Source organism: Sebastes umbrosus, chromosome 1 (genome assembly GCF_015220745.1).
Source record: "Sebastes umbrosus isolate fSebUmb1 chromosome 1, fSebUmb1.pri, whole genome shotgun sequence".
In the NCBI taxonomy this organism is placed as follows: domain Eukaryota; kingdom Metazoa; phylum Chordata; class Actinopteri; order Perciformes; family Sebastidae; genus Sebastes; species Sebastes umbrosus.
Window position 1 is genome coordinate 17,066,706 of NC_051269.1, and position 25,755 is coordinate 17,092,460.

Consider the following 25,755-nt stretch of genomic DNA (forward strand, 5'->3'; position numbering starts at 1 on the left):
ACTGTCGTTTTCACACTTTTTGTACGGATTAGTAGCCTACTGATTGTGTTTGACATCCCTCTGACCGGCATGTTCAGATAGAGATATATCCGTGATAGTCTAATGTGGACCTGCCAATGTTTGGCTCCAGCTCTAATATTATCTGTGAATTAGCACATTTATTGTGGTTGGAGACACACTTTTGCTTATGAGAAGTGTTGATTGGGTTTCTCAGGTTGTACCTGTTAAATTAAGAATTACTGATGCTGTGTAACTTTGTCACTTCTGTAAATAATTGATTTTGGATGTTCACACTGCATACCAGCAACAGCGAGGTTTGCATAAGTGACACTAAAAACTCATCCATATCCGATGTAGTTTTAAAGTCATGGATGTGTCTACTTTAATGAATGCTTTGTGATGTTAAGCAGTTGCCTTTTTAAGATGGGTCTGTCTTGTGCTTTCAGTTTGCAGTACTGCAGTTTGAGTTTGTGTTTTACCATCTGTCTTACCAAACATTCAGTCTAATATTACGCATTCAAAACCTATTATTTTAAAACAGTACCACAGCTACCAGTGGTAGCAGATAATATGTCTCCGGGTATGTTTTATCTTGTTTCAGAAAGCTTCAAGAAATTGGCAATTTTGGAATGATGATTACCAAAGTTGGTGCACAAAGAAAATGACTCTGTTCCGGGAAATCATACATAATTTCACCCCAATGACAGACTCTTTAAACAGAAAATCTCCTCAGTTTCACAATAACATATGAAACATCCTGTGTATTTTATTTGACACATGACTTATTTCAGATTCTGGCTTGTTGCGATCAGTGAAGTCTTCCTGTCAGCATTAAAATCAACTCCATGCTTCTGTTTTTAATGTATCCCCCGTTGTGCCTCTATTACTGGATCTCGCTTGACTGGCCAGGTGAGGATGATACGGCCAGACATGCAGCTGACAGGTGGAGCAGTGTGTTGTTCTTGATGCCTCCCTACCTGCATGCTGGATCAATTGTTTGATTGCTGCAGACGCTGAAAGCAACCTGTGGCTTGGTTATAACCTTCATGATTAGTTCTTTGGTGTGGACAACAGAAGATCACTTTACCCAGTGACTGGCAACACGTTGCAGTACAGAAATTAATGTACAGCTCTGCCCCATAAGGTTCAGGCTCCAGTGGGGTTTCTCAAGGGCTTTCTGAGCTGGGACCAGATTTATTTTGAGTTAAAGGACAAATTACATCCTACTTTTAATGTACTGTATATGTGGCCTATATAAGAGAGTCTTTGCAGAGGTCAGCTTCAAAACACTATCCATACATTAAAAATACATATTTAATGTCATATTGACCTTGAATCTATAGCCAGTGGTATACTTTTTTAACTGTGAAAATGTCACTTTCTAACAAAATTCGTCCATGTAAAATCAGTGCTATTAACGTAATCCAATCAAATCTCTTTACTATTAGTTTATTGTGGATGAATGTCACTGACAGCTGTTTGAATTAAATGGATAATTTCATCATCCTTGTTGAATTCACAGAAGTTTCGGAACATAAAACCATGTGAAAAACAAAATAAAAAGTACACATAAAGCCAAGGAAAATGGTTTGCATTTACTCTGTCCGCCTTTTGTCGTCACGTTAGTGAACTGCTGCATGAAAAACATGATACCAAGTCAAATAGAGTGCAGCGGGGCAATGTGACTTAAATTAAGCAAAGAATTGAAAGGAGAGTGCATCCGTCAACTCTTCTTTTTTTGTGTCAGAGGATTCACACTCTGCAAAGCTTTATTTTTAAATGCCCTGCACCCTCAAAAAGTAATGACAGGTTTGTATTTTCTACTTTTAAATGTGCCACACTATATTCACCATGAACTATTGAACAGTACTGTGTAGTTCACTGTGTCTGACACTTAGTAGTTTTATATATTGGAAAACTGAAGGCTTGTCAGAAACACTTTTCCATTTTTCATCATCCGTTTCATTTAATCACCACTGGTTGAATTCATCTTTTGGTTTTTATGTTGTACTGTTGTGGTACAGGGATCAATTAACAGGATAAAACAGATTTCATGTAGTTCCGATCCTACCTTTTCCATGGAAAAGAAGATAGTTATATTTTCTGTTTAATATTTTTGACCATATACAATTGTTAAACACAGCCACTTATTGGTCTCCTTTGTTGGCTTACATTTATGCGTTCATGTGCTGTATCGCTGCCATGTTTGGTGAATTAATTCCTCCAAGTTTCACTTTTAAAGAGAGTAACTTTTTTATGTATTTTTCAACCATATTTTCACACTTTTTTTTCTTTAAGTGACTAATAATGACAACAACTTCTGACAAGTGCTTGTTTTTGCCCGTACAGGCTCTGATTGTTATCATTAGTGTCTGACAACATTATAGAAAGAGTCTCGCTCAAGGAGAAAACTTGTTCTGAAATCTCGTGAAGACAACAGTGGAATAGTGGAATACATCCATAGTCGGGCAGGGTTTGTTGTGTTGGACTACAGAAAGCGTAGCTGATGATTTTGACAATGTGGACAAGGTCTTTGAATGTGATATACGGTTATTCGGATTACACAATGAGACGTCTCCTTGAGTGGGACTTGGACCAGTTGAAGTGAAAGGTCAAAATAAGTGTATTTCTCTATAGGGTCCTTTCCATAATGTGTTCAGACACTTTTAATGACATCTGAGCCCATCAGAGGTAAAAACAAGTACTTGTAGTGAATGTAACATTACATTGATGCTGCTCACTTGCCCTCACACCTCGTTTCGTGACTGCAGGTTGAAAACAACTAAAGTTACCTTTTGAAACCTCTAAATCAGGGGTCTCAAACTCGCGGCCCGCGGGCCAATTGCGGCCCGCAAGACGATATTTTGTGGCCCCCACCTTGATATGAAAGTTTAATGTTAGTGCGGCCCGCGAGTGTTTTTTTTTTTTTTTTATAAAGTTTTTTTTTTTGGGGGCATTTTTTCATTTTTATTGACAGGACAGTGGATAGAGTCTTGGAAAGGGGGGAGAGAGAGAGAGTGGATGCGGAAAGGGCCACAGGCCGGATTCGAACCCGGGCCGCCGCGGTCAGGACCAAGTCTTGTTACATGGGCGCCCGCTCTACCAACTGAGCTAACCAGGCGCCCTCGGCCCGCGAGTTTTATGTGAATGGCAGTTTGCCGCGTTGTGTGTTGAAGGTCCCTTTGTTGCGCGAGCCCGAGCTGAACGAACCTACCAATCACAGCGGGGTATATGGCTCCCGGGGACGGGCAATCGGCCGGGCTTGATGCAAGCAGAGAAACATTTCACAACAACTATGGCGGCGCCCGTGTAACATCGCATAAGCTTGATTAAAGCTTGATTTATACTTCTGCGTTGAATTGACGCCGTAGCCTGACGTGCACCTCTCCAGAAATGTAACTTCACGTCGCAGCGACGCAGACCGCAACAGCTGTGATTGGTCCAGTCTCTCAGCGATGCTGAGCGGCCAGGACCTCGGACAACCACAGAAAGTTCAACTTCTCTCTGCCTCCATCTTTTCAATGTTTGTTCACACAAATCCACTCAGATATATTTTCTCTTTTCGGCGTTGCAGTAATGTCAGTAAAAGTTCTGTGGTTCAACAGTTATTAGCTCCAACTGCGCTCAGTTTCTGTTTGTAGTACAAGAAGAAGAAGGAAACTCATAGAGACGCCGCCGCCAACTAGCGGTTTGGTGGTGTAATTGCAGAGCAACACAAACACAGCAGGCACAACTTTATTGCGGAGTGACACCAAGTGGAATGAATATATATCTTGTCACACAGCTCCAATCATGTCTTTTTCAAAGCCTGCAGTGAAGAGAAAGGTTGGTGACGAGCACAGACAATTTCAGGAAAAGTGGGAGACGCAATAGGCCATGTTCAGAAGAACCGTTCATGTTCAGAAGAACCCATTCAAGTTAAAGAACTGTTAATAATGACGTTTGAGAAGATTGTTTTTTTTTTTAACAAAGCTTTTTTTGTGGAATACCTGATGCGGCCCAGCCTCACCCAGACTCTGCCTCCAGCGGCCCCCAGATAAATTGAGTTTGAGACCACAGCTCTAAATATATAATTTGTTATCAAGGTAACTTTGGCATTGCCTTGAAGCACTTATCATGTTTTACATCAGCTGTCACGACAAACCTGTCATTTGTTCAACTCCTCTGTAGAGAGCGGAGACAAAAAAAAATGTATGTAGATGAATCAGCCCTTAGAAGAGAAGAGAAGGACGTTGCAAAACCTACATTATGCAAGGTTACAAGGTTCGTTTATAGTCATTCAACAGGTTGCACAACGAAATGCAAGTTAGACCCTTTTTGCAACACAAGAAGAAAACTTTGGTGAAGTACGTAGAATAAGTTGAGGAGTCTCACAGCATGAGGAAAGAAGCTGCTCTGTTGTCTGGTAGTAGGGCAGCGGATACTTGTCTATCTCTTGTGTGACGGCAGCAGGGTGAACAAGCTGGGACTGGGATGGGTATTGTCTTTAATATCCTTTTGGATTTTTTTAAACTTTGGTATACCAAAGTTTTAAAAACTCTTTCTTTCTACATGACCACTACGGTAGGGTTATGGTTGGGTAAAGATTGTGATTACGGCAAATTAACTATGGTTTAGGTATGTTTAAGATTGGGCAACTAAAACATTGGTTAATGTTAGGGATTGGTAACATAATTTCAGGCTTGGTATGAGATGCTAATGCGTGGCACACACTACACGAGAATCAAGCTGATTTTGGGCCCGATTCTCCCCTCTGGGCAATCGTCAGCAAAGCTCAGATTTTTAAATGGTTCTTAAGGTTATCTTTCCAGATATTCCTGTGGTGTGAGGTATGTTAAGAGTGTTTTTTACATCTCCCGATCGGCTCGGAAGTCCATCCCGGCCGCACCGATCTCAAACCGTATATATTAAACATGTTCGATATTTACGACCTGATATCCTGTTGTGTGAGGGGGAAACCCGAGGACAGCCGATGACACAGTCATGTGGGAAAGAATGATAGCCAATTGGGAACCAAATTGACTGAAATGGAAGGACAACCACTGCTGTCATTGCGGCTGTGGCTAATGCATGAGCTAATGCAAAACCTGAAGCATAGTAGTAAGATGGACCTCAGAAATGGAAGACCAACTTGTTGATTTGTGACAACGCTATTGTTTATTTAACGTGTCTCTATGACTTCATCCATCCATCCTTCATGAATTTGAATGGAATGTGTTAGTGTGTGGTGTGCTGATTTGGCCAAATCACTATAGGAACAAAAATGTTAAATTTAATATAACATGTCATTATGTGTGGGGTCTCTCACATTTTCTAAATCTTTTAGTGTGGGCCAGCCTTAAGTTCGGTCTCCCACATATAAGCCAGATGACTTCACTGACACGTCTCCCTATACATAAAAGTTACTTATTGCATTATGCTGCATTCTGGCCTGGTAGTCACACCATTTAAACATCCTGAATTAGCTACTCTTCCTGTGCTTTAACAAGTAAATTAGATACAAATAAACCATTTAGCAAAACTGATTGTATTAGTGTTAATTTTGAATTTAATTTTGATGTAACTGCCTACAGTATGTCTGTAGTTCTTTTCACCATGTGGGAGTTATTTTAACTTTCAGAAATGCCCAATATGTCTAACTTGGAATTACAAGGACCCAGTTGCTCATAATTACAACGATACGACATGAACGTGGCATTGAATATTTGTGCCGAGCAACGGTGCATATTATTCAATATGAATGTCATTTCTGGGCTGGGATGAGTAGGTGGGAATTTACCATAATACTGAAATATGAATTGTGATGAACTTATTCCAGGTATTTCTATCAGCCAAATTCCCATCAATTGGCCACTTGTCTTTGTCTCTTGTTTTTTGTTTCACATAACTTTGTAGCTGTGATGGCTCGACAGGATGAGGACATTTTACTCCCAAAAGGCGCTACTTTACCAGAATTGGTGTATATTTGTCATAAAACGTGTGAGGAATGCATGAGGTCCATGCTACCTGGTGTCCACATAGCAAATATAATACAGCTGAAGCTAACACAACAAGAGAATGCAATATTTGTGCACCAAATAAAACAAATAAACAAGTGATAAAGTCTTTATTAATTAATTATATAATTATTATAATTATATTAACTATAATCAACCTAAATGTGACGAAACATAGATACAGGTTTAATGTTTTATCGCACAGTCGTAGTCCCAATCATTTACATACAGTTTTAAGAGAAGCGTAGAACAAGGTGAGTTTCATCCTTTTTTTCCAGCTCTGTGCAGGTTCTGGTTGCATATTGGCATTTATCAATCAGGGATCGATGATTATGATTGTAGTGCAGAGTGCTCTGCTTCAGAGTGGTATTGATTGGCTGAAGGGTTGGGCTTTCCGCCAGTTCTCATTAGTGGTCTCTGTCCTTTCACCTTTCTTTGTCTCTCATCTCTCCTCTCTTGCTGATGCCGGAGCCTGGTGATTCTAACTGATGACAGTCCTAAGTGCTTTAATAGAAACGTATTGATCACAGGTGTTGTGAGCCATTTACACACACACACACACACACACACACACACACACGCCATACACATACACACAGAGACCACATGGAGAGGCAGCCTCTCTCCTACAGCACATGTATGTCACACTTTACGACTCTCACACCCAGTCGCTCCCATTGATGCCATACAGTATAAAGAGCCTGTTTTGTACTGTGAAACGGGTGACAGGGTGACCCTGGTGGTCGGACAGACCATTTTATAACCAGAGTATCAGAGGGTCATGGGTCCTCCAACCATTGTCAAAGTGTCCTTGAGCAAAACATTGTCCTCTTAACAGCCCAAAGCCGCAGCTGCATGCCTCCATCATGTACGTTTGACTGAAAGGACGTGAGAAAAAAAATAGCAGTAATATACACACCTCTGGCTGTGTGAATTATGCCCAAAGGGTTTTTCTAAATAATAAATGAATGTTTAATTATTCATAAAAAAAATGTTCTTGCCACTAAAATGTGTCTCCTTTTTAAATATTTTTTATGCCTTTTTAATTTTCCTTTTTTTTCCCCAAACAAAGGGCCATCCAGAACCCTTTAGTAGACATAGTCATTAGCTTATAACAAACAAGTTCAACATAAATGCATAATAATAATAATAATAATAATAATAATAATAATAATAATAAAAGAAAACTATATTAACTATATGATAAAATACAAAATAGAATGAAAAACAAATCAAATACAGTAAGATGAGAATTCATCTTACATTTTAAAAAGAGGGAAGAAATCAGTATGCTGATACGTTAAGGTTTAGTCTTATTATTTATTTGGTTGTTTATTTTCTGCTCCGATTATTTAGTTTCATATTACTTTTCTTATCTGTGTGACTTTTTTGAAATGTATCATATTCTTTATTATATATATATATATATATATATAGGATACTGACTTAATACTATTATTTATATTGTTTTGTTAAATATTATTTTTATGTGCCATTAAATCAAATCAATAACCTAATTTTACATCACCCTATAGTAGTTTGCCATTTTGGGAAACACACTTACTGAGAAACTAGCCTGGCTCTGTCCAAAGGTTAAAAAAACAAACACCTACCAACCTCTAAAGCTCACATATATACATATAATACAATTTATCTTTTGTTTAATTTGTACAAAATGGTTTTACAGTGGATTATATTAAACTAAATTAAGCTAACCATCTCCTGGCTGTAGCTTTAATAGAGTGGTATCAATCTTCTCATCTAACACTAATAGCATAGCATAAAAAGCTAATGTGTTTTGTATTTCCCAAAATGTCAAACCAGTCCTTTAATGTTTACAATTTTATGAGTTAATCTCTCCATTTGTATTTTTCCACCTTATGAAGTCGAGGTTGTGTTTTTTTTTTAATCTTATTTCTTTTCTTTATTAGGTCAGTTTAGTTGAGTTCTTTCTCCAGTTTTTCATTACACTTTCTCCGCTCCGTTGTTTCACAGACACCGTACTCAGTATATCGTAACAACAGTAGTCAGACAGTTCATGCATTGTTTCTTCTCATATGGATCGTTACCAACTTTGTCTGACCGCCGCGCCCTGCTCTCTGACCTCCCATCCTGTCCACGCTGCATGGCGGTATTGGGTCCAGCCTCAGAGTCAGCGACCTTCGCCAGCAGCTCCAGTTTTAATCAGCAGCTCTCTCCACACGGGCAGCCCCGACCAGCCGCTTCCTGCACCTTAATGAGTCGAGAGTCCCAGGCCAGACCGAGCCGCAGCTCGCTCGCTCTGTAGCTTACTCTCCTCCTTTTCACATCACAGCAGATTGGGCGTACGTACAGCAAAACTATATCCAGCGAAGCACATCATTGTGTGAGACTAGCAGACAGGGTAGAGAACATTTTATAGTGACATCTGTCCCTTGACACTTGACAGCTAATTCAATTACATTGCAGGAGTATTACAGAAATATTATCTTATTGTAATGCAGTCTTGATTTGTGATTTTTAATGCTGGCCAGTTAAAATTAGCGATCCCTTTCTAGACACATTATTTGTTTTACCGTATAATCAGGTCACCTCATGTGATTGCCTATTGTCCACGCGTATCTATCTCTTAAACAAAGTTTGAATATTCTACGCCCGCTATCCCAACTTTTGAAATTAACTTTGATCGGGGGGCGTGCTGGTGGCTTAAAGATAATCACATCAAGGGCACGGAGCCTGACCTGTTTTTGCATCAGTAAGTTTCTGCTCGGTGAAAAGCACTCAATCGGCAATTGTTGTCTTGCCTTTTGTGGGAATGTGAATAGCACCTTATTGATTGGAAGCAAAATGTTTTTAATGTTGTAGATGAGATTTCAGGATTGCTAGCTAATGGGAAGATGGGAGCTCTCTGCAATCTATTTTCAAGTCAAGTTCCAAATTGAAAATCTTTACAGGCGTAATTAAGGCTTATCTGAAAGGAATGTCAAAACTTTTCAAATGCTTTTTTATTTATTTTTTTTCACCCATCCAATCCTGATTGTTACGTGTAAATACACAAACATGCCCAGAATGGCGATGAGTCTATGCAGAAAAGTAATGAATATAAAATAGAGAGCAGTATTGATGTTTGATCCAACGTAATGGAAGTGAAAACAGTGTCCTTGTAATTGATATTGTAATGTTCTTTCACGTAAATAAGCAGTTTAGTGATGTTAATCAAGTCATTTTCTAGAAGTAGGTGCGTTTTTGATGTTATGGAACTACATTAGTCTTATCCCAATGGAGAAATCCTCTGGTCGGGCTGCAGGGTCAGTGGATTAAGTATGATGTTCAAGGATACGTGGACAGGTGGGGCTGTACTGGGGTTCAAAGTTGGGCTCCTCCACCTGGGGGATGACCTGGATTTCAAGGAGCCATTGTGGTTGGATGTTTAAAACACGACTGTGCTGAGAAACTGCTCAAATACCCTCAGCCAGTCCAGATGTTTCCCCCTGTGTCCAGTCTTTCTGCTAAGCTAAGGTAACAGGCTTCTGGCGGTAGCTTTATCGATCTTCTCATCTAACTCTCGGCAAGAAAGTGAATAAGCTTGTTTCCCAAAATGTTAAACTCTTCCTTTAAAGGGACTCTATGTAAGAATCAGATATTGCTTGTTAACAGAGACACGTGGCCGTTAAGTCAACAAAAATTAACGTCCTGTTGCTCGCGCTTTTGCTCGCTCTAAATAGACATGAACGAGCATCGCTCAACACAGTGAGCCGACACACGTCAGCTAAAACCATAATATCACTCTATATTTCACCTGCTTGGCAGTAATGTTAGCTGACCAGACGGAGGTCTCTCCATGAATCACTGCTGATACTGAGTTTCCTACTTCAGCCTCCCGGCCGTGTTCAGAAGGAACAGGGGAGACACTGGAGTTTTGGTCGGAGACGATGACGTAACTCTTCTGCAGTGTGTAGTGTGCGCGCATGCACGTGAGAGGTGGAGCGAGTGAGAACGAGCGCGGTGTGTGAGTGCAGGCAGGCGGATGAGCAGAGGGCAGCGTCGACTCTGGCACTGGAGACCAGGGTTACGGTCTCCCCTGTGTCTTCTGGCAGTGGTTGGGGGGCTGGAGAAGGATTAGTTGACACTGTTTGCAAGACTTCTCTAGATATAACTTTGCGGTTTTGGTGCTTCTGTGTAGTTTGTGTTGGAACAGCGTAGCCACACGCGAGCACGCATAGGAAACACCGACCCGCAATGATTTATAAGAGTGTAAGTGTAAGAAGTTACAAACAGTCCCTTTAAGGTCACGATTTCATACTAAATATTTTGCTCAAGATTTATGTATGAAGTTTGTATCAAGTACTACAGTGTGATGTCAACAAATACATCTTATATATCTTATATTTTATTCCACGGTGCCACACAGACCTATTGAAAACACATCAATGAGCCACACTATTACACTGGGTGACATGTCCCTTCAGTATGATGAACATTGGTACTGTATGTATTTTGAAACAGCTCCATATACACCATGTCGGTGCTGTAAATATCCCATAATGTGTATTAATTTGCAGATGAAAATAGTTCTCAACAAATTAACTTTTTTGCTCCTGTTTGAGATGATGTTGCTAAAAAGTACAGTGCCCAGCTGTTTTACAATGGTACTACTTTTATTTAAAAAAATTAAGTCATATATTTGTGACCCTTTTTTAAATGATGTATGCCTTTGGTAGAAACACATAGGCTTGCAGAAAGAGCACCGGCTAATGCTAATGCTGTTGGTCTTTTCAAGCCTTATCAAATAAAACAAAACATTTAAAATCTTCAGTAGGCAGAATATTTTTGGCATCATTGGTCAAAAATTCCATAATAACCTTTCAGCATATTGTAATTCAAGTGTAGACTTCTGCTCCTCCTCATGGCTCTGTTTTCAGGCTTTAAAAAATCCAGCCTGTGACGGGAGACTTTGGCCAATCACAGGTCATTTCAAACTAAGTAGCGCTGATCTTGTAGTGTACTGTTTAGCTGGTGGGCGGTGCTTGGTATTTCCTCAACTGATCTCAACATGGCTGCCAGGTCACAAACTTTCTCATTTTACAGCTAAACAATACACTACCAGATGTTTCTGAAAACATTTGAGGAGAGAAATAGGCCTTACAGTGACAGAATAGTGATTCATATTTGATCAGCGCTGCGTAGTTTGACCGTTTGATCGGAGCTTGTGAGTGATTGACAGCTGCTCAGAGACGGCAGGCTCCAGCTCAGCTCTGATTGGTTGTTTTCTTCCGGTCTGTGAAATCTTGCAGATGCCATTAGGAGCACCGGAGGACTCAGCGACACATGATATTTTTCAGATTACCTGTCTCATGCACTACTGTCAGGATATAGTGACCGTTTTATGAAAATAACTTTTTCGAATTATATTTGCTCCAATTCTACCCACTGCAGCTTTAACGTCTGTTAATATATATTAAAAAAGACACAAACAATATTTACTAGCATATTTTTAAGAGTTCTATCATTTGTTGCTCTAATGCTTTGGTGACAAGTTGTGATCACTGTTGCAGATGGGCGTCACATGCTCTCTAACCGCTGTGTATGTTTGTGCTTCCAGTTCATGTGAAAGCGGGAACCTGTGAGGTAATTGCTGCACACCGATGCTGCAACAAGAACAAGATCGAAGAGAGATCCCAGACTGTCAAGTGCTCCTGCTTCCCTGGACAGGTGGCGGGAACAACAAGAGCGGCTCCATCTTGTGTAGACGGTATGCCAGGCTTCTCATTATAGTTTTGGTAATGATTTGAGACTGACTTCTGATTAGGGTAGAAATGCGGCACGGTGCAAAAAACTGTCACACCTGTCACTGCGCCTCTGGTGCTTATTTCACTCATTATTTGGGGTATGAGAGGTTTATTGTATGAAAGAAGAAAAAAATACAGCTGTTGAGATTTTCATGATCCTGCTGCTGTGTCTCGAAGGCTTTATAATCCTCAAAATCAATCAGTTCACTCATTCACCCCTTTTGTCTGTTTTCATATCAGACCTTGTGTTCGGCGGAGTAGACAGAAGGCCAGGTCATTTAATATCATGTCGAAAGTGGCCTCAGTTACAGGTGAATCGATCCCTATCTCCTCTTTTCACTGTAATGGCTCCGACAGGGAATTCCTCGATTTTGACAGTTCTCTTTTCACTTTAGAAATGTCAGGGGAAGATGTTTCTCCCCCGAAGGCCTCCTCGGAGCAACTTAAGACCTTGACGCGCAAACCTCTGCTGCACGCTTTGTTACCCCTCATACATACTAACATTCACCCTCTTCACACCGCACGCTCCTGCTCACAACACTCACCGGCTTGACATTGACCCACGCCCTGTAGTTCAGACCTGAAAACACACCGCGGCATGACTGACGGGTCTCCTCTGTCGGGCACAGATCAGAAGACGCTCTCTTCAATCACTGCGATTGTATATGGAGACCAAAGGCACTTATTGTTGCTTCAGCCAGGGTTGAACCTTGCTACACTTTCAGACAGCATGTCGTTAATTGCCTCCAGTACCTTCATTTTTGTTTTTGCTTTTTTTCTATCTTTTATTTTCCTCACAGCATCCATAGTTGCACAGAAGTGGTGGTGCCAGATGCATCCTTGCATGGATGGGGAAGAGTGTAAAGTGCTGCCAGATCTCAAAGGATGGAGCTGCAGTACAGGAAACAAAGTGAAGACAACCAAGGTGGGTTTAATTCACAAAAATATCTGAAAGCAGATGGTAGATATTCTTAAATTATGATGCATAAAAGTCTAGCCATTGCCTCGGATAATAATAGCAGTAACAAAATGTGACCCTGGAATAATGGAGGATGGCTGTAGATAAGTGTTTGGAAAAGAAAGAAACAAGAGAGCACCGGGGGAAATTTTTTTTTATCAACTTCAGATGAGAGCGTAGCAGAGCAGGCAGAGTAGGAGGCAGCAGGAGAGGAAGATGTGACTCACAGGGGAGAGTCAGTGAAGTGTTTCTTGAAGCAATCGGCTTAAAACAGTAGAAAGGGGTGAGTTAAGTTCAGATATCTATTCAGCTACATCTTGCAATTTGTTGTGGAAGTCTAAGTACACACAGTTTATTGTATTTTTGCTTAAGTTGCTAATTTGGCAAAGTAGATCAGCTATTCAGCAATCGGGAAACACAGGGGGATAGAGCAGGATGCCAACGAATTCTTCTCACAATACTGGAGCATCAGTATATTTTTTAGTTTTTTTAGGTTGCAGTTGTGTGAAAGCAAACACATGAGATTTAGTGATAGTAGATATGATTTTAGCATGACTTCAAAAGCTAAACTGCTGATAATGTGCTGTTTAAAAAGAAATCTCATATATGTGCGTCATCACGTCAGGTGTGTCAAGCTCATCTGCTGCTATTTTAGCAGTTCTTCAGTGAACAGTGAGTGGAACGGCTGAAACGCAGCCATTACACAGTGACTATCCCTAATATCACATAATTTATATCGTCACAATATGATGCATTGCTTGCTGCCAGTCTCCAGATTTTAATTCCCCGCAAGGGACCATGTAGCGCTGATGATGCTGAATGACAGTCGCCAAAACTGTCCAATCATTGAGTTACAGTCAGTTACAGCTCATGGTTCATTTATAAAAAGCCAAAATGGACCAGAACTAAAAGCCCAAAATGTATGCCTTAGGGGCTGTTCACATGCCGTGTCTAAAAAGGCGTGGAAAACGCCAGCTGTGCCGTTTTTTTTCCCTTTCCAATGTGCTTGGGAGGTTGCAGTCCTGTCGCACCTGCCGTTACTAGGCAACCAAAACCTGCGTGCTGCGATGACGATTATGATGAAGTTGCGGTAATGTAGCAAGATGTTGTGACGTCCTCGGACGGAAAGGGTGAAGCAAGTAAAGTAGTCTGTAGGACAGATGGTAAAGCTCTGGGTAGCCCTGCACTTTTCCTCCATACTGTATATGTAGACTGATATTTACGAAAGAAAAAAAATATATCTGCCGGCTATGATTGGTTGTTCCCCGTCACATGACATGCAGTGAGCGCTGCAGCGTTCGAAAGTTGAACTATTTTATCCCAGAGGGCAGCCTCGTCGCGGCCAAGCGTCTATTTTTCAGGCCGCGACGATGTCCTCCCCCCGATTTTAAGTGCGCAAAAGACACGGCAAGTGCCCCTGAGATTCAATAGACATCTTGGCCAAATCCAGAAACCAGCATGCTGTTGATGACTAAATATTGTTTGTTATTGCTTCCCTAGAGAGTGAATGCAGATGTCATTTAATAGAGATTAGATATTTAATGATGGGATAGATCTTCAATCAGGAAAGTTCCTTCAACAGTACAAAACTCCTCCGTACACCATGAATGTTGAGTACGTACAAGATGTCTACGACCTGAGACCAATGTAGTGTCATCTAAAGTAATGTGTTAAGAACTAAAAGTTCTTATAAATATTTTCCTTTTCTGGCATTTCTGAAGATTGTTTTGTCACTCTTGTAATTTTAGACTGACAAACCGTGTAATTTCTAGGGCTATTAAACTGTAATTTCACATATTTGATTCAGCACTCAAAAATATACAATATTGATGCCTACTCTATGACACCCGTACTCTGATGAATAATCATTATTACATTATATACTGTGTATATATATATTTTTTTTTTCAGTGATTTCATCACAAGCTAAGATCTGTGCTTGTATTAACACAGACCTGAACTACAAAACAGAATATTTAGTGTCAAAATGGTTCATGAATATGCATGATGTGTCACTTTAATATATGCGATAGGACATGTTGTCTTGTTTCTGCATGGACCTACTGTATAATTTCACAAAAATCTGAATTACAGGGTTGAAAAATTGATGCGCTTGAATAATAATAATAATAATATAATGATAATAATATTATTAATAAGATCAGAAATTAACATTCAGTTGATAACAGAATAATATCTACTAAATAAATATAGGAACAACTATCATTTATTATCACACAAATATCATCATGAGACTCACATAGGAGCACACGACAACTTAGCGAATGGAAAATCAATTATCACCTCTGTAATAAACAGTGTGATTGTACACAGGTGGGTTCATTGGTACAAATTGGAAACCGCTGCAGCCCTCTGGGGAACTGAGCAGAGCTCTCGTCCTCATGGTTTCAGCATTAAGGGTGAGAAGAGAGAGCGGGCCTGAGTCGGATCTCGCCTTTGAAAAGTCAGCGCAGGCTTGCATATCACTTCAAAAGTGCCAGCAAGAAGCAAAACAAAGGCACGCAAAGGCAGGAGAGAGACAAACAAACAACAAACAAAAATCCCTCCAGGAAGCCAAATCGTCGAGTGGGATGTGCTGAGGCAGGGCAGGAGGGCTCAAGCTGTTGCACTTCCAGAGATTAATCGAGGTTATCTGGACGCGTGTTTTGGGTTTCAGGGTGTGGTAGACCTGAAGTGGATGGTAGGTGAGGAGGGGGGGGGGACACCGTGGGCCCTTAGCCATCCATCACAGCCCAGTGTTTGACTCACCAAACGCCTGTAGTTGAGCTGCCTCTTACATTATTCATGGCTACAGGAGGCCAGGACGAAGCAGAGCTTTTTATTTTAGCCGGGTTAATAATTCATGCCCTCTCACACAGCCACAGGAAAGCAGAAACAGAGGCACAGACAAGCAGGGGTCCAGGTGGCTAGTAGAACCCGTCAGAACCTCCAGTCTTTTTTTGATTTGGGAGTCAGCGGGGGTCACTCCCTGCTCGTGGCCCTGCTGCCTCCCACAGAGAGCCAGCGAGGGACGGCCTGTGTATGCCAGAGGGCCTCTGTACCTGAGCTTCCTGGATGGTTAACATCATTGTGAGGAACAAACGGAGGACTCTGCTGAAGATCCAGCTTTCTTCTTTTGAGAAAAGTGATATTGATTCTTTCAAAATTACTTGAAGATTCAAACTTATTCTGCAAAGTATCCAGGTTGGAATAATAGATAAAGTAAAACTTTGGTTGATAAAAGAAATGTTTGACCTTTTTTTAATATAATATGCCAGAGTACAGTCAAATCACAAATTGTCAAAGCAAGTCTCAAGGTGAAGTCCAAGTGAAGCAAATTGCAAGTCAGTTACAAGCCTTTTAAGGCCATCAAACACACCGAGACGACATCAAAGAAGTAGCGGCGCCGAAGGCTGACCGTTGTCAACTCACGTGCTCACGTGCACTCGAACACACTCCAAAGACTACAGCCGACGGCAGACTACCACGTATGTTCTGCGCCTCCGTGAGATGAAATAACTGTCAACACCAGCAGGTTGCGGTAGTCTGTATTCATCATTCAAAAAGGAAAACCGGAAGACCGAGGACTGTGGATATACAAGCTGTTGTTATGATACTTATAAAGCTGCATCTGCCGACCATTTTCACACCACTCTCACTCACCACTTAGCTTCATTCCAGATGTTGTTGTGAAAATATCCATGTATTGGAGTGATCAGATGAGATGAAGATGAAAAATGAGAAGAATGTATGTCCTCTTGACTTTATTCGTTGGCTTGCTTTCCTCACACCTGTTTCTCGAAAGCCGGGCAAACTCCAACACGGGCAGACTAGAGCCGACGGTGCGGGACACCGAAAAAACTAGGCCGACGGACGCTCACCGACGGCCCCAAACTATCCAATGGCTGATCATCGGCTTGGTGTGTCAGGGCCTTTAGGTCTGTGAATGTTGTCTATATAAATTATCTGACATCTGAATATTTTACATAACTGAGACCAAGACCTTTCACCACATAGGCCTAAATACTACCATTCAAAGTGTGTGGCTACTCAAAGCCTGCCCGTAGCCTGTTGAAGACTCAAGATCTAAAGGTTTATGGTTTAAAGTCTTAAGTAGGTTTAGTCTGCAGCAGTCAGGTCCAAGTCAAGTCTCAAGTCCTCATTTTTGTGACTTAAAGCTGCACTAATCATTTGTATGCCTCCACTTCCAGTTGGACTCAAGGATGAACTGATTTTGGTGGTCAAAGGTCAAGGTCACTGTGACCTGACGTCCGTCCCATTCTCGTGAACGCGATATCTCAGGAACGCTTGTAGAAAATGTCTTCAAATTTAGCAAATGTGTTGCTCATCCTGGACTCAAGTATGAGCAACTCGAATTTGTTGACCAAAGATCAAGGTCACTCACCTTGCATGGCAGATGGATTCTCGTGATGGCATGAGATCATGCAAGAATCTCGGGCTCACATACAGTATCACCAAAAAATCAATCTTGTCTGGCTTCAAGTAATGCGTTTGTGACCGGCAAACCAGATTACGGACCAATCAGCGTCCAGTGAGGAGCTACTGGTAGCTGTGGTGTGTGAGAGGCGACACGGAGAGTCTGGCGCCTCATGAAGAGGTTAGCGTAGATGCTGCGATAGCATCAGTTATATCAGAGCTGGAGAGTATTTCTCTGTTGAATGAAGAGCAGGAGAAGAAGAACGGCACTGATTTTTTCTTGATGGAAAAGATGTTTTTGTTCTTCTCCCGACTGGCTTTGGCAAGAGTTTGATTGACAGATGGATCACCTGCCAAGTATTCTTTGAAAGTGCCTGTGCCTTTTCCAAACAGTTTCCAATGACGGCTCCTCAGATGCTTCTGTGTAAGAAACCATCTGGCGGGTCAGGTTTTAAAAACCCTACCTGATGCAGATGTTTTCAATGGTTTGGAACTGAATGCAGGTTGTCAGATGTGTGTGTGCCTTAACTTTCCACTTTTTAATGTTGTGCTTCAACTGTGTCAGTGTTTTTAGTTGCCTACACATTTAAAATTACATATTTTTCTGTCAGTATTTAGTTTTATAATATTTAACATTTAGATTTGTCATATCTTAACATTGTTTCATAATTAAAGTATTACACCCCAAAATAAAAAATACAGTTTTTATTTTATTTTGTTTTATTTAACCTTTATTTTTCCAGGATTGTCTCATTGAGATTTAAAATCTCAATGGGAGCATAAAATCATCATTAAAGTTTCACACATAAAAGCACAAATATCAGACTTAAAAACAAAACAGTTAATAGTTAAAAGCAACATAAGGAATTTCACATAAAAGTCACAATACACAGACTTACAACAAATGGCAAATTGCACCAACCAATGAATCAGCAGTGTTCAGTTATTAACATATCAGAATATGTGAATAACTCAACTGTGATTTGAAAAAGTCTGTAAGAAGTTTATACAGTAACTCCAAGTTATTAGCTGCAGCATTTCGATTACATATAATACTTGACAGCAGCAGTGTGACACGCTGGTACTCATCGAATCAATTCCAAACAGTTTCCAATGACGGCTTCTCATGGTTCATTGGAACAAACCCTCTGGTGGGTCAGGTTACAAGCTCACTGTACCCCACAAAACCAAAACTTAAGAATTCATATGCTAATTATGCTAATTTCACACAAATGTCTAACAGGATAAAATGATGAAGTGATGACATTTTGGACAGACGTGGATGTAAACAGCAACTTGACTGGTTGGCGGAGGCATACAACCGCGAGGCGTTAATTCAAGTATCATAAGAAAAATGGATCAAATTATTACATGTATGTGAAATGGTATAGAAATATATCACAAGACTCTACGATGCATTTTAGTGTCTTTAAGCTCATCTGTTTTTTTGGCCTTCAACTTAAATGATCTGTTTCAGTCTCTCAGCTCTCATCAAGTCGTTTCCAGGAGCAGCAGGCAGCTGTTTTTTTAGTGAGGAAGCTTGAAAAACCCACCGTTCTCTAACTGCCAACCACTAAACAGTACACGGACAAAGTTACCGCTAGCTGCCGAACACAGTGGAGCATTTAGCAGCTGAAAAAGAACAGATTTTTTTGGACTTATTGGAGACAGCATGCCTCAAAGCTAAAGCTTGGCTCAAAAAAAGAGTTGTTTAAGGTCTGGCAACCTTTTCTGCTCACTTAAGATTTTAAATATCTTTTAGTTCATGTTTTTCTCAAAGTGGATACATAAAGTAAATGTGTGTAAATGAACTCCTCAGTTGCAGTACATGCCTCATAGACTGCTATAAATGATTCTTGGATGTCCAGCGGTGGCATTGTTGATGAAAAATGATGGTGTCGTTTCACCTCTTGATGAAGTCACATCAATAAATCAGGCATCGTAACACTCTGCAGGCCCCGTCTCGGACAACTCTGGTTGTTCGCTCTTTCTCTGCATGTCCGGGAGCGGCTAGTTTTATAGTCCTGCTGGTAATGTCAGGAATTATAACCCTGGCAGCTCTTGCTTTTCACTTCCTATCAATCAGAGATCAGAAGAACCACAGAGCCTTTCCACTTGACAGGTGCTACGATGCGCCTGTTCACAATGTGTTGAGGGTTGGTGATGGATAGCTGTCTGAGGTGGATTTCGTTTCATGACACATTGGAAATAAGCCTTAAATTTACTGACCCAGAATCGTGTAAATGATACTATTAGCCTTAATACACTGTATAATGACTTGCAGCCTAAAATATAGTAATTGAATTGTACCATTGTGTGATTTTGTTTCTTCCTTTTGGGCTAATTTCTATGGAGTCCATGTCACTTTTTGGTAACACTTAATTTTACAGGTCTGCAAATGTCATGGTAATTAGGTGATAATTAGCAAGTAACCTATTTGAAATTTCTTTGGAATAACTGCCAAATTACCCCAATATTTACCTCAAAATCTATCAAAAATGACTTTATTATAAACATTATTTAGTAATTATATTCCACTATTTCCCAATAGCTTGTACTTTATTTAATACATTTCCAGGAAAAGAATACAAAGTTAATTGATATACTTTATTTCCATGTCTGCTGATAAATAGATAATAATTAGCAAATACCTTATTTTAAATTTCTTAAAAGAGCAGTGCACAGCCACTTCTCAAGCCTGAGGGGCCTACTTTAATGATTGTATGCTATTTTAACATATCATTATTAAATAATGTTTATAATAAAGTTATTTTCCTGGGCCTTGCGTCGCCAAAGACGATTGTGATTGGTTTAAAGAAATACAAACAAGGCAGAGCGTTTCTTCCCCTGTAGCAGGATGACTTTGTGTGGAGCCAGACCTTTCTTTAGCACTGACTCAGCACTGTGAAAATAGGTCTGACTATGCAAGACTATGGTGCAGTGACAACAGTGTGATCCCTCACTGGCTTCCCATCCACAAACACTGCCAGCTGCGTTTGTTGGTAACTAATGTGGGGGCGCTGCCGCCATGATTGAACTCTGTTCTTGTGGGCGAGTGTTTTACTGCTCTGCCACCAAAGAGCCTTCTACCATACGGTTTGATGGACTAATACAACATCATTGAACGCAGCACATGACTGGCTCTGCTGTTGTTTAAAATGACTGCAAAAGAAGTTAGCAAAATTCACCTGTATGAGAGAGTTTATTTTCAGATCCTTCAGAAGCTGTACTCCCAGCCTACTCTTCAAACCAACCATCAACTAATTAATGTATACCTCTCGAGGTACTTGATTGCATTAAGTTGTGCAGTTGTTTTAAACAAGTTCGTGCTTGTGGTTTCACTCTGCTTCAAAATTTGTCTCGTTTTTTTTCACTAAAAACAAGCTAATGTCACTGAGGTTGAGCCATGCTGTGTCAGAAAGACAGCGTGAGACGTTTAGTCGATGGATAGCCTGAAAAGAGGCTCCTCTTTTCATTCTATTGACGATTGATTCGTTTTTTATAGTCCATTGAGACATTGCTGGAAGCCGACCTGACATGCAATCTGTAAATTTAGAGCAACATCGAAACCGGAAACAATTGAATAAAAGTCCAAAAGAATTAAACAAAACGATTGCATTCAAAACTGAGAAAATGTATTCTTTTTTTTATAATTCTATCTAGATGATAATGCGTGTGGGACACACATGTACACCTGAACACACGTGTGCTTCAGTAGCTCTCAATCAAAGGTAGGGCCTTTGTGTGTTTGTCAATGGGACTTTGAACTTACAGCTGATCAGTCAAGTGTGGTCTTTCATCCTGAAGCAGCTTTAAGCATCAAACCCTGAGGACCTGCCTTCTGTTCTCCTGATTATCCCTCTTTGTGTTTTTACTCACCGATGGCCCTCGCAGTGACAAACCACAACACCACAGCATGCTAATTGCTTTGATAAGGCTTCACACTTTTGTTCCCGCTGCCATATACATTGCTTTGTTTTACCTCTGTGTCTAAACTCTTGTATCCCTTCCACTTCTCCCTTATGAGGTGAAATTCCCTTTTAGTGCTGCTCCTGCAATTCAAATAGTGTTCATATTTATATATCATACTGTTTTCATTTTTCTTTCATAATGACAAAGAGCTCAGAACTAGGGCTGTCAAAGTTAACGCAATAACATGTCAACGCAAATTCATTTTAACGCCACTACTTTCTTTTAACACAATTAATGCAATCTTTCAGAGGTTGTAGTGTGCTCAGTTTGAACTGAAACTAACTAACTTGAACTAGAAAACCTAAGGAATCATTGGTACCAACTAGCTTTTCATGAAGGAGGCTGAATAACGCTCCGAACTTACACTACATTTTGGCAAGGAAAAACTTTCATGGCCATTTTCAAAGGGATCCCTTGACCTCTGACCTCAAGATATGTGAATGAAAATGGGTTCTATGGGTACCCACGAGTCTCCCCTTTACAGACATGCCCACTTTATGATAATCACATGCAGTTTGGGGGAAGTCATAGTCAAGTCAGCACACTGACACACTGACAGCTGTTGTTGACTGTTGGGCTGCAGTTTGCCATGTTATGATTTGAGCATATTTTTATGTTAATGCAGTACCTGTGAGGGTTTCTGGACAATATTTGTCATTGTTTTGTGTTGATAATGAGTTCCAATAGTAAATATATACATACATTTGCATAAAGCAGCATATTTGTCCACTCCCATGTTGATAGTGGCCCAAGTGTTTGACAATTTGTTTTGCTTATGCTTTTCATAGTATGTAAATATTACTTTTTTATGGCTGTCCACTTGTTTGTATGATTATTCTCTTTTTTTATTTTTCATTTTTATTTTTTGTTATTTTACATGTTCAAAATACATTTTGAAATGAAATGAAATGATAAGAGTATTAAAAACTTGACAAATCTCCTGTAAAGGTACATTTTGAACAGATACAACTGTGCGATTAATTTGCGATAATCGTGATTAAATATTTTAATCGATTGACAGCCCTACTCAGAAAATGTGTAAAATAGAAATTATCCACATAACAATTATCAGTACAACAATAATCAGCATAACTGTGTTTTTAAATGCATTTATGGGTTGATAATTGCGCCACTGCAGCAGATCCCAAATGTTGCTGCTATGAGAAATACGCTGTAGGCCATCTCTGATAATGTTGTGACCAAATAACGCTGTTTAACTTAATGCATGAATGTTTGTCTACAGCCTGCTGCTGTAACAGTAGCAACACCAAATCATTTTCATACGCTCTCTCACATCGTGATTCCTGAGGATTGTCACATGGAAGTGAAAATTAAATTGTGGCTCCCCAAACAGCAAGATACTATGTCTTCAGCTGCAGCTCTGAGCAGCAAAATAGCACTTCCACAAAATATTAGAATTGTAATGCTCGAAAGACTGATTGTGTGCGGTAAACCCCTCGCTGGTTCAACTGGTGAGACCCCGCCAACTGCTAATTGAATGACAGTTATGTGCAAATATTCACACAGGAACACCTGTGTTTATTAGTGTGTGTGTGTGTGTGTGTATGTGTGTGTTTCGTATATTGCTTCCTACATCAGAGGGCAAGTTAAAAAAGTTACTTGTGTTCTACTTTTAAAGGGCAAACCAACGAGGAACAACATTCACCTCCCAGAGTATTTTTAGAGTTCTGCGTAAAGTGAGAGTTGTACAAACTGCATCTTTCAATCTTTGAGATTAATATTCATGAAAACGTCTGAGAATACTTATGCCAGCAGTGTGCCATCATGAATAATAATATCCCCCCTGTTTACATGGAAATCATTGAGCAGGATGTTCTTTGCATTACTGTACGTCTGACTCTTCGCTGCTCACTGTCTTCTCATTTTTGCTGTATAACAACACAGATGTTTGAATTATAAAACATACCAGCTGGGAATGCACACACCTTGAACCTGTCACAATATTGACAGATGGGCTGTTGTGAGATGTGCAGCACCAAAACAAGTGTTTGCTTTAATGAGACACATTTTGAGGTAGAGAATGCTAAAGGCATTTAGTTAAATGCTAACATCAGCATGCTATCATGCGCTTAAAGATAATGCTAACTTTGCTGATGTTCAGCGGGTAATATTTACTTTGGATGCAGCGACATAGAATTTCCCCTCCCCAAAAAGGAATCGACTAATGAGCACAGCGAGGGATTAATACGTAGCCAATCAGCGCCAGGGGCGGGACTGACGGCGTTGTCAAGCTGTTGTGAAGCGTTGTCAAGCTGTGAATCATGAATGGCATGTCTTTAATATTGCCCGACATTGTAGTTTGATTCTACTTCGCTCGGCTCCGCTCTTAAAACCCCGGCAAAACAAGTGGCTACTTTATGCATCTGTGTCGACTTAAAATGCTGTTAGATTCAGGCGGATACGTTGGTCTCTAGCGATTGGTCAGAAAAACTCCCACACGGAAATTGGTTCGAGTGGACGCAATGCATGACTCAGACTAAAGATGGAAACTGAGTTGACAATTCTGTCTGATATCAGGCAACTTTCGGCCACTTCCCAGCCAGTTCCCAGCCACATCCCGGCCAGCCGGCCAGTTCCCGGCCAGTTCCCCACCTCCTCCTGACAGGGCATGTGTAGATTCCACTAGAACACGCCCATTCATTCAACACACCACCAATTGTTCACCATATTAGTTTAGCTTGTTAGCATGCTAACATTTTCTAATTGACTTACTGTCATTTAAGCGATTCTTAATGCAAAAATGCCAAAAATCCATTGTTTCTAGCTTGTCAAATGTGAATATTTGCTGGTTCTCTTAGTCTTCTATGTTAGTAAACTGAATATCTTTGGGTTTTTGACTGTTGGTCAATGAAAATAAGCAGTTTAAATATGTCAACAGGAAATTGTGGCAGGCATTTTTCAATATTTTATGGCTTCCTTTAGGCCAAACTATATATCATTTATCAAGAACATAATCTTCAGATTAATCGCTAATGAAAATACACTTTAATTGCAGCCCTAATTTGAACAAAGTGATGTCTATTCTTAGAAATGATTGATAGTACAGAGAAGTAGTACTATATAGACAAACGGTAACACTTGACTGGATTTTCTGACTTGAAACATATTTGGGTATTTTTCTTTTTGTGCCTACACTAAATCAAGTGGGTTTATTTATTCCTCTCCTCCCTCATCGGTTTCTGTCATATTGTATGTCAGATAGAACTGGTTTTGAGAGTGTTACTACTTCTATTTGTCATCATTAATGAGTAAAATCTCTTTTGATCCCCAGCATCCATTCATGTCACTGACACAATCTCTGCTTTTCTTTTCTCTCTCTTTCTTTCTAGGTCACACGATAGTCGTCTGTTTCCAGGATAACCTTGTTTGGAACCAGACATTTGCTTCTTTGACCAACACCACAGAACGTTTGGATATCATGTGTTGTGAGGATTTGTGGAAACCAGGGACCAACAAGGACAGTAATCACGGACATTCCACTGAACGAATGAAGGAAAAGGAGCTGGGAGCATCATATAAGACTACATATCCAAAAAGATTCCTGACTTTAGATCCAGCATCAACAGTAGCTGTCTCTGAACTCTACTGCCCACCAAATCTCTCTTTGTATTATAGTTTTATTCCTATGGACTAGAGGACTCAACCATGAAGATATTTATTGACTAAAGACTGTGGATTACACCAGAAAAAAAAAATCCCCCTTAAAACAAAAACCACGTGATGTGAAACTTTTTTGTGTTATTTTCTTGCCACAAAGAGCCCCAGGACTCTTGATGCATATCTGTGTTGAAGATCTAGTGAGATCATAAGCATTTTCATTCCTTTTAGCCTTATGGAGCAGAGGTAGCTCTTCTGTTTCTTTTGTTGTTGATTTGAAACTATCAAGTGTTTGGCTTTCTTAAGTTTGTTAGGATGTCGAGTCTTGTTTTTAAAGACAAAAGACGATGCCACAACAGTAAAACACGGTAAAAAAATGTAATGATGAAGGGTCAACACAGCTGAGTTCTGCCAAAATGTTTTAATGGTATCTGTTGTTTTCAAAGCCTGGTGACTACCATTGATTACAAATGTCAATATTATCTCAATAAATCTAACTAACAATGGATTCAGACAAATCTGGGTTTTTGCAGTCTGTGTTAAAGGGGAACTACGCCCATTTTCAAAATTCATACATGTTATTCCTATGGTCTAAGACAGTCCAAAAATATTAGTAAACATGAACAACTCTCTCCCAAATCCAAAAACTAGAGTGCTAAAACTCAAACTGGTGATGTAATAGGGTATAAAGTGTGGAGCTGCTTCATAGACAATTAATGAGTAGAGATGTTCTAGATGACACTGAGAGCACCCAGAGGAATGATGTGAGTATATTGGAACATTTTCTGTTTCACAACTGACAACACTACAATAGAATAAAACTCATTTGGTTATATAAAAAAAAAGAAAACAAACATTCTGTGGGTCCACAAAATCAGTCTCCCATTCTTTGTCTATGGAGCAGCTCCAGACTTGATACCCTATGACATCACAAGTTTCAGACTTACTTCTCTGGTTTCTGGCTTTGAGAGAGAGTAGCTCATGTGCATAAATACTGATTGAACTT

The 25,755-nt window shown here is 40.0% G+C and overlaps 1 protein-coding gene across 1 annotated transcript in view; it reads left to right on the plus strand.

Annotated features, from left to right (window-relative positions):
* Positions 1-25,255, plus strand: part of si:dkey-238f9.1 (chemokine-like protein TAFA-2) — a 115,815-nt gene extending 90,560 nt beyond the window's left edge. The window contains exons 3-5 of the mRNA XM_037785463.1: positions 11,578-11,727; positions 12,565-12,689; positions 24,482-25,255. Coding sequence (XP_037641391.1) covers positions 11,578-11,727; positions 12,565-12,689; positions 24,482-24,493 — 287 coding nt within the window. The 3' untranslated portion in view covers positions 24,494-25,255. The remainder of the gene's footprint in view (positions 1-11,577; positions 11,728-12,564; positions 12,690-24,481) is intronic.
* The last annotated feature ends 500 nt before the right edge of the window (positions 25,256-25,755 follow it).